The sequence below is a fragment of the Sciurus carolinensis genome, chromosome 3, assembly GCF_902686445.1.
Source record: "Sciurus carolinensis chromosome 3, mSciCar1.2, whole genome shotgun sequence".
NCBI classification, from domain to species: domain Eukaryota; kingdom Metazoa; phylum Chordata; class Mammalia; order Rodentia; family Sciuridae; genus Sciurus; species Sciurus carolinensis.
Genome location: NC_062215.1, coordinates 175,213,023 through 175,222,642, shown reverse-complemented (window position 1 = coordinate 175,222,642; position 9,620 = coordinate 175,213,023). Strand labels below are relative to the sequence as shown.

Here is a 9,620-nt window from a genome sequence, read left to right as displayed (position 1 = left end):
CACATTGGACACATTTCTCTACTTCTTAGACTTCTGGACAAAAACAGAAAACAAAAACACGTTTACTACTAGGTTACTTGCGAGGAAAAAAAGAGGAAGATGGAAGCTCTGGGGAGACCTTGGGGAGTGGGTGTCGGGAATAAGGGGCACAGGGTTCCAGTCGTGACCTGTCACACAATAGCTGTGGGATCCTTCTCTTGAGGCCTCCGTTTCTTCCTTTGAACGTGGATTCCAGAAGCTTCCCCCTGCTCCCCAGCTTAGGTGCCTGGAGTACATCACCCAGGAACAGGCTTTCTTTGTTAAGGGTAGGATTCTTTGAGTGGTCTCCTTTAGTTATGCAAATACGGCCAAGTAGGCACCCCAGCCCTGGGGGAAGAGGGGAACTGACAAAGGCTGGCCCTTTTCAAGGCCCCTTGGAATGCAGAGCTGGTGGAGGCGGGAGAAGGGAGAAGGGAGGCCTTTTGTCGGAGGAAGCTCAGGGCCTTCCTTGAGAAATAGCCCTGCCCCTCCCAGCCCCGCCAGCCCCTGCCCTCCCAAATCAGGGTGTGGCTGATGTACTGTCACTCAAGACCTCAGAAGTTGCTTCAGTAGGACGGAGGGCACCTGAGTGTTTGTGGGGTTTCCCCACAAGACTGCAGCTGACCAGGAGCCACAGGACCCAGTGCCCCAAACTTATTTCTGCTTTCCAGGGAAGGATGACTGAGCTGGTGAGTGTGACAGAGGAAACATGGACTGCCCTGCAGCCTAGGCAGCGGGGGCCCAGCCTGAGAAGCCACAGGACTGTGCAGGCCCCACATTCAACAGCGCCACAGTGTGGAGTGAGGGGGAACAGCCGGAAGTGTCCACCCAGACTTGCCAGAGCCGGCCCTTTGGACTAAGCAAGTCCCTGAAGTTCTCATGTAATTTGGAATAAGTGGGCTCCAAGAGGTGACTGGATTTTCTGCCAACAAGGCCAAGTAAGGAAGTGGAATAATCAGAGATGTTAAGGTGTTAAGATGACTATATTTGTACCCTGAAGTTATGTAAGTCATATTGATTATTCATGCCAAATGCTACCCTCAGTGTAAGGCTCCATAATGTGGCCATTGTCATCCTTACTACCAGTGTTGGTGCTCAGAAAATGACACCCCAAAGTCTGGCTCGGTGGCATGCTGAGTGCTTTGAACTAAAGCACACTGAAGGCTTCGGGAGCAGTCTCCGACATCCTGCCTCCTGTCTCTCCTGCTCTGCTCCCCTGAAACTCTTGGGCACCAGAATTCCTCTACACGAAGGCAGGTCATGGGAAGCATGTCCACCAGGTGGTCAGATGGGGATGCTCCCTGACCTCTTTTGGGGTTGCGCCTGCAGAACCCCAAGGTGGGGGGGGGCAGGGACACTCCTTCTGCCCCCCTCCATAAATAAGACCCTCATCCCAGAGGGTCCTGCTCTGTGCCTGAGGGAAGGAATGCCACACAGAGAGGCCAAGAATCTGGGCAGGCGGCCTTGCTGGGTTTCTCCTGTATTTCACGATTAGGGCGGACCATTAGATCCTAACGACAGACTTCATTTGGTCTCCTTGGTCTTCATTTCTGAAGGTTACTGTGTCACATGAAACTCCTGTCTTTTGTTTTGGGGGTGTCGGACTCAACATTTATGGTGGGTCATGACCCTTTAACAGAAGCAAGACTAAATGCCTGAATCTTCCATAATGACCTTTCTATTGGTTTCCCAAAATGATCAGCAGTGGATCTCAGAAAGGTCAGGGTTGTCAGAAAGCCAGGATTGTGGAGCTGGGGACTCACATCACTCTTCTAGGGTCAGCTGAGTGGAGTGGCCAGGCCAGGAGCAGGCTGAGGGCTGCACCAGCTGGGGTAACATCCGGACTGGGACACTCTAGATGGGCTGGCTCCAGGTGGCCTGCCCTGGCAATTTGCCTTCTAGGTCCCAGCCCCTGCTTTGTGGAGCCCCTCCTGGCTAAGGGACACAGGAGCCAGGTGGGGATGATTTGATGGTGGGGGAGGATTTGGGGCCATGTTCCCATCCTGACCTGTGCGTCCTGCCCAGTCAAACAGGCCTGGGACTGGCTGCCTCACCATGCCCTGGACGGGGGCCAGGGATGAGGATATATTCCTAAGACTCCCTCGATTTGCTTGGGAACCTGGGATGGCTCCTCAGTACCTACGGAAAGTACCCTAAATTTCACCAAACACCCGCCCCCACGCCTACCTTCTCCCAGGCAGCTGCTCCTTCCCATGTTCTAGGTTTTTGCACTCCTGGGCTCTCGTCCAGAAGCCTGGACTCTTCCTCTCTCTGACAGGCAGACATCCATTTCTTTAAAACACAGGCACACTGCAGGCCCAGAGCCGGCGCCTGCTCCCCGACCCAGGCAGATCCCCTGCCCTCCGCTATGCTAAAGCAGACTCCCTACTTGCCGGCCCAGGCCTGGGCCCAAGTTATGAAATGGAGTGGTGTGTAAGGTCCTACGTCTGGCAAGGCAGGGGCTGAGGACAGATGGAGCACTGAAGTGGCTGCGAGGTGACCTGAGTCATTAGGCCCCACGGGGGAAAAGGCTGCTCTCAACCAGAGCTTAAAGTTCAGGGGGCCCAGCTGGGGACATGCAGAGTGAGCCCAGGAGGCAGTGTGCAGAGGCCTCAAGCCTGTTGTGGTCGCTTCTCTTCCTGCAGACTGCCCCACGCCCACAGCCCAAGCACCCTGGCCCTCTGCTCTCAAGGTCAAGTCTAGACACCTTCCTGAATCTAAAAGGCCAGAGAACCCACCCTGCCTGTCTCCCTCTGCCCTTGGATTAAGTGAGCCCCTCAGCTGGCCCTTAGGCAAGCTGTGCCCACTGCCCCTGGGCCTCCAGGCAGCGGCCTCACCTTCGGCTGCCTTCCCTCTCACGGCAGCCCACAGCAGGGCCAGGCTTCTCCAGAGGGCCCGGCGCTTGGTTTAATGCTCTGCTGTCGTGATCTTAAAATTCTTAATAACCTTTTTTGCTCTGAAAATAACGTAGCCGAAGTTGGGCGCGGTGGCCTGCACCTGTAATCTCAGTGACTCAGGAGACTGAGACAGCAGGAAACAATAGCAAGTTGGAGGCCAGCTTTAGCAATTTAGCGAGGCCTGGAGCAATTTAGTGAGTCCCTGTCTTAAAATGTAATAAAGGGATGGGCGTGGAGCTCAGTGGTAAAGCGCCCTTGGGTTCCATCTCCAGTACAAAACAAAAAAGTAGGTGGCTGACCAGAGGGAGAACGTGGCAGCCCAAGGGCCTGGATGAGGGCTCATCTGGCCCCAGGGCTGCTCCCAGCTGGCCCAAGCGGGGAGCCACCAGCCTGCTCACTGCTACCATCCCAGTGAGCCCCTCCTGAAGGTGAGCAGTGCAGGCCAAGGACCACACACAGGGCAGTCACCCTGACTCCCAGCCGTGGACCACGCTGAGCCCCGTTCTGAGCTTCAGGTGACTGGAAGGGACCTCAGGGAGGCCACTGGTTTTGGCACACACCTGCCCGATCTCACCCACTGGAACTCTGTCTCGGGCCAACTCTCTGGCCTTTCCCCTGGCCTGCCCTGGGCCAGCACCCAGAGCCCTGACGCAACGGGGTGCCACAGCTCACAGGGATCTCCCCTGCTGCACCCCACGCCCCCACTTTAATCCCTCCCTCTGGGGCTCTTTGAGGGGTCCGTGTGCACCCCCCAGCCAAGACCAATAAGGAACTAGCTGTCTCCAAAAGCTCTGGCAATCCTGGCCCAGAAAGGCTCTCTGATGGAGCTGGCAACAGATTTCACACCAGGAAAAAAACCAGTCCCATTTTATTGAGAAAATTGAGCCGGTTCCCCCACCTTAACCAGGTGACTCCACCCTGAGGTAGGAGCCCCTCCTCCTGCCATCCACCCCCAGGGCCGGCTCCGTCCCTCACAGGGCAAATGCAAGTCTGCTCAGGCCCTGGACAAGTCGGGGCGTGGTGGGGAGGTCTTCCGGAGGGGGCTGTGAAGGGCGGGGCTGTGAAGGGCGGGGCTGTGAAGGGCAGGGCTAAAGGTGGCTGAGGGAACAGGCAGGAGATGGAGGAGGGTCCACCACCTCCTGAGGCCAGAGCCTTCTTCCTCCAAATTCTTCATAAATAAAACTTCACAGTAACAGAGGACTATCCACTTCCAGGGCCAAATCGGCTAGTTTCTGGCCAGGGAACCAGCCTCAGTGGGGCTGCCAGAAGGACCGGGGCTCGGGTGAGGGTCAGACAGCACCGGGACTTGGGGGCCAGGAGCGCTGTGCTTCTGCCCTGCGTCAGGGTTGGGCCGGGCTGCAGCCGGCCGAGGTTTGCAGGAGCGCTGAGGTAGTCAGAGTGGCCGGTCACACTCCTGGCCTGAGAGGACGCAGCCAGGAGCAAAGGCCCCTGAAGTAGAGGCACAGACTCCAGGCAGCCTGGGCTGTGCTGGAGCCTTCTGGGGCTCTTGTCCCGGGAGACCCGAGCTGTGGAATAGGGGACGCCTGTGAGCCTGCACAAGGCTGCGCTTCTCCTGGAAGGCCATCGGACCCTGGGGAGACTGAGGCATTTCACAGAGGAGACGCTCTGTCAAGTCAAGGGGCAGCCGCAGACCAGCCGGGGCCAGGCCCAGCCCAGACACCCGAGCTCAGGAAAGGTCCCCTCCGAGGCCACCAGGGCCTCTCACCAGGTCAGACTAGGAGGGTCCCAGCTCCTCAGATCACCTCCAGTCTGGGAAGCTCCAGTGTTCCTGGGCCTTGCTTTCTGGGAATTTCTGGGATCCCCCTCTGGCTCCCTGCACCTAGGGGCACAGAATGCCCAAACCCTTCACCTCCAGCAGGGGACCAGGCCATGCCTGGGCACTGCAGTTCCAGCCCCGCAGGTCAGAGCACCTGGAGCTTCCGGGAGCAGGTGAGGTTGCCGTGCACCAGCCCCCACATGGCCAGCAGCTCCGCAGGCAGCAGCTTGTGAACCACCAGCATGGAGCGGAAGAAGCAGGGCTCCTTGTTCATGCGGCTGCTGCGGTTCTGGGAGATGCCGAAGGTCTTGAAGCCCTTGTGGGCCGTGGGCTGCACGCCCAGCACCTCCAGGCACATGCCCAGGAAGACGTCGTCAATGGGGTAGAGCTCCAGGGTGTCGCAGGCGTGGTGCAGGCGTCGGGCCAGCCTGCCGGCCATGAGGAAGCCCCCGCCGCCCGCGTAGGGCGGGTAGCTGGCCTTGCTGTACAGGACGGTGGGGATGTAGTACTTGTTCTCCTTCCTGCGGATGGGCCGCGCGCGCTGCAGCACGTCGCCCACGAACAGGTTTTCCTGTGGCTGCCGGTCGGCCAGAAACTCAAGCACGTTGGTGGGGTTCACGAAGACGTCATCGTCGCCCTTGAAGACGAAGGGGACGTTGGGGCAGTAGATGTCCAGCCACTTGAGGAAGTGGATCTCCTTGAGGGTGAGGTTGAAGAAGCTGTCGAGGAAGTCCCACTGAAGGATGTCGCCGTAGAGGCGGTCCTCGTAGGCCAGCAGCTGCTGGTAGTGGGCCCGCTCCTCCTGCTTGGAGGCCGTGCCCAGCAGGAAGAGGGTGCGCACGGCGCCCCGGCCTCTGCCCGCCGACTGCCACTCGCGGCCCCAGGTCTGGCGGATGGCCTCACGGCGGTCGTGCTGAGTGATGACAGACTTGACAACCACCAGCAAGTAGACGTCCCCCCCACACTTCTCGGGGTGGTTCATCAGCATCGGGAAGTACCGGCAGTGGCGATAGGACAGGAACTGCCGGAAGTGTGGCTCCAGGCCCTGGAACCAGGGCTGATGGGTCAGGTTGACGTTGGCGGAGCAGTTAGTGGTGGTCACGTCCCAGGTTTGGGGCCCCTGGGAAGCCGTGGGGGTGGGGTCCACCACATCCTGGGGGCTCTTCCAGAAGTTTTTAGGGTTCACCAGGTTTCCACTCTGCTTCTGAACTTTTGGTGACCCCAGAGTGGGAGGTGGAGGCTCCTGCAGAAACTGACCAGGAGTCAGACTGCGCTGGAACACGGTGACAGCCACGAGGAGGACCAGGGCCAGGCACGCACTCTTGTAGAGGGTTCTCTTCCTGGGAGAGGGAAGCGGAAGCATGAGCTGGCATTCTCCGGGCAGCCCCAGTGGAGCTTCCTCTCCAGGCCTACCTTCTTCCCCGGGGGAGCACTGGGGAATGGGGTTGCTGGGGCTCCCACCTTGCCCCTGCCACTTCCAAGCTACATGTGGCTTCATGTAACTTCGCCAAGCCACAACTTCTCCTTCCCCCAAATGGGACAGAACACAGGAAGGGAGGGCCTGGCACATGGTCAGTGAAATGCTACCATCTTGCCCGGAGGACCACCTGGTAAGATGATAGGTAAGATGCCCTGTCCCCCTGCCCACTAGCTTTCATTTCCTGGTGTACCCGAGGAGTAGCAGTGGATGATTTTGTGGCTCTGGACCAGGGTCACTAGTAAGGGCAGAGATGGTACCCTCTCTGCAGCCTGGGAGCTCACTGCATGGTAGGGCACACTGGAGAGTTGGCTGTTGCCAGTGAACCAACAGAAAAGGGCAGCCTTAGCTCGGCGCAGTGGCACACACCTGTAATCCCAGCAGCTTGGGAGGCTGAGGCCTGAGCAACAGTGAGGCACTAAGCAACTCAGTGAGCCCCTGTCTCTAAAAAAATATTTTAAAAGGGCCGGGATGTGGCACAGTGGTTAAGTGCCCCTGGGTTCAATCCATGGTACCAAAAAAAAAAAAGAGAGAGAGAGAGAAAAGAAAGAAAAGCGCAGCCCTTATGGGTTGACAAGAGGCCTGAAAGCAGCACGACCAATGCCCCTTATCCCCACCTTACATCCCTCAGGGCGACAAGAACCCCAGCTCTTCTCCTGGGAGGGGAAAACATTCAGAGCCAGGTAACCTCACCACACCCATTTATGAAGCCAAAATCAGAGCTCTTCACCGGGAGCAACCCCCTCTTTAAGACTTGGGGCTTGGACCCTGCCCCCCAATACAGGGGTACAGAGGTGCCAGTCTGCCCAGTCTTCCCTGTGGATACATGGCGCTGAGGGCTGGGGGACAGGCAGGTCAGCAGGGAGATGGCGTCGACCTCCTCAGCAGAAGTGCAGGGAGAGACAAGGGGCCCGTGGAGGTGCCGAGGGTGTCCTCAAGACTAGTGGGTGCTGGACCAGGAGCCCGGGGTGAATGCAGGCTGCGCCCCACAGGGTGAGTTTCCCCATGGAGCCCCAAGGTCTCCCGGACACCAGCTTGGTGGAAGACAGGGTCACCTCAAAGTGCGGGGCAGGGTGAGGAGACCCACGGCCCGCGCCTCCGGAGCCCCACACTCCGACCCGGAGTCCGGAGCCGGGCGGAGGCGCCGCACCTGGGGCCTCCCTGCGGGCGCGCTCCACCTGCGCCAGCCTCCGCGTTGGTGAGAAGCGCGGGGCGGAAGGAAGGAGAGGGTCGCGGCGGGCGGCGAGGAGAGCGGAGGCCGCGGGAAGGGCGGAGGGGGCGGCCGGGCGCCGGAGGCCTCGGCGGTCTCCGAGCCCGGCGGGCTTGGGGCGGGCGCCTGCGGGCGGCGCGGCAGCGTCGGGGCGCCGGGGCTGGGGACCCGAGCGCGCCCCGCGGTCCCCCGCCGCCCACCTGCCGCTCGGGCGCCGCGCACGGCCCGGCATCTGCTGCCACCGGCGCGCGCGCCCGCCCGGGGAAACTGAGTCCCGCCCGGACACCGGCGGGCGTCTCCGGCCGCCTGCGCCCGGGAGGACGGCGAGCCCCGCTGCCCGCGCCCTGCCCAGGGCCCCACTCACCACAGAGACATGGCGGCCCGGGCCGGGGCGGCGGAGCGGGGCGCGCGGGTCGCAGCTCCGGGCGCTGCGCTGGGGACTGCGGGCGGCGGACGAAGGACGGGCCGCGCCCCCGCCGCGGCTTTCGTCTTCCGGGCGGCGGGAGGAGGGGCGCAGGGGCGGCGGCCAGGTGCGTTAACCCCTTCGGGCCTCGGCCGCACGGAGGGCGACCCCGCTCCTCCCAGGCGCGCCGGGCGGAGACCGGACCTCGGAGCCCGCGAGGGTCACCTCCGCCCGGGTGCACGACTCCTCTGCGGGGCTCCCGGGGTCGCCTCTCCAGGACACGTGGGAAACCAGGACACCCGCCCACCTCCACGCCCACGGGCCGCCTCCCTCGGGCCCCATTCAGACTCGCCCTGGGGCGGGGGCGGAGGCCCGAGAGGGTTGCCTGTCCCTGTCCCCTCCGCGGGCTGGGCCTGCGAGGAAAGACGGCCTGGGGCTGGGAGCAGAGCCCCGCTTGCTGACCTTAGAGAAGAGGGTGTCACACAGACAGGCCCCAGCCCCCCTCCCACCCCCAACTGCTAAGAGAAAGCCTGTCTGCCTGGGCCCGATTTCTTTTCTTTCCATCAACAAATATTTCACTTAAAATCCTTTTTGTCCCCAAACCTTCATTAATTCGCTCATGTGCCAGGACCAGCTCCTCTTGGGGAGTGGGCTGCACACGGGCATAACAGGGAGGGGGCTTCTTGGCTCAGGTCCAGACTCTGGGATGATTCCCATCCAGGTGACTTGGAGACTCCTTCTACAGGAAAGCTGGTCCTGCTGTTGGCCATGTCTGCTCTTGTTCCTGGTTGGGTTCCCAGCGCTGAGGACATAGTATAATCTCAAAGTGCTCATAGAATTGAAATGGAGGCATTGAAGGGTCCTCTCAATGCAGCCGACATTCACCCAGTGGCCACAGTATGCCATGCCTGGTTTTAGGCCTCAGGCATGAATGGCTCACTTCCTTCCAGGGGCTGCCTGTACTGTTATTCCCACCTTATAAAAGAATAAATGGAGGTGCAGAGGGCAAAGCCAGGTGAGTGAGGTCCCACAGTTAGGAGGCTGTCCCAGAGACAGGAAGGACAGGAAGGTACTTTCTTGCCCAGAGGCACACAGTGAGCCCACAAGACCCTAGCTGGGTCCCAAGCCTGTGAGACTGGGTGAAGAGCCTCTTCAGCCCTTTCCTTAAGGCTCAAGAGCTTCTTGGAAGGGGAATAAAAATTTAAGGTACAAAGGAATTTCCAGGGTGTCGTAAGCTGTGATCGGGCAATGTAAAAGGCCTTCCAGGCAGAATTCCAGAGGACACTGGGCTGAAGCACCACAGAGGAAAACCTGGCCTGCAGCTGCATGTCCCACGGACCTGGCTCCCCGCCACTGAGGAGCCCCCAATCCCTGCAGCCCCGGCCCCTTCATCCCAGCTTGGCCCTGGCCGACCATCCCCACTTCATTGTCCAGGCTGTGGGGTTCTCCCTATTTGTCCTGCAGTGTGGCCTTGCAGAAGGGCGAGGGCCCAGTCGAGAATGACCCACCTGGCCTCTCGCCCCAGTGCTGTGGGGTCTCCTCCGGTGCCAGGAGAAGGGTGGACACAGCTGTCCCTGGGAAGAGGTTGTGAACTCAGGTTTGGGGCTAGAGCAGGTTGGGGTCAGGGCCCTGTACTTCCTCTCTGTCTCTAGGGACAGGTGACTTATCCCCTTGAGACCTCAATATCCTGCCAGTGCAGTTATGCAAGATGACGCATGGGAAGCGCGCATGCTGTGTCCCCTCCATGAGGAACATCACGACAGGCAGCTGCTGTTCATATTTCTATCATTAATGTTTGCCTTACCCCACAAGGCCCCTGAACCACAGGGCTCAAGGCG

The 9,620-nt window shown here is 60.2% G+C and overlaps 1 protein-coding gene across 1 annotated transcript; it reads right to left on the bottom strand.

Moving 5' to 3' along the window:
• Window positions 1-3,760: 3,760 nt before the first annotated feature.
• Window positions 3,761-8,263, bottom strand: B3gnt7 (UDP-GlcNAc:betaGal beta-1,3-N-acetylglucosaminyltransferase 7). The gene is made up of 2 exons (XM_047545721.1): window positions 7,744-8,263; window positions 3,761-6,032 (listed from the first exon to the last, which is right to left on the bottom strand). The coding sequence occupies exons 1-2, from the start codon at window positions 7,752-7,754 to the stop codon at window positions 4,838-4,840; spliced, it is 1,206 nt and encodes a 401-aa protein (XP_047401677.1). The 5' UTR covers window positions 7,755-8,263; the 3' UTR covers window positions 3,761-4,837.
• Between the last annotated feature and the right edge of the window lie 1,357 nt (window positions 8,264-9,620).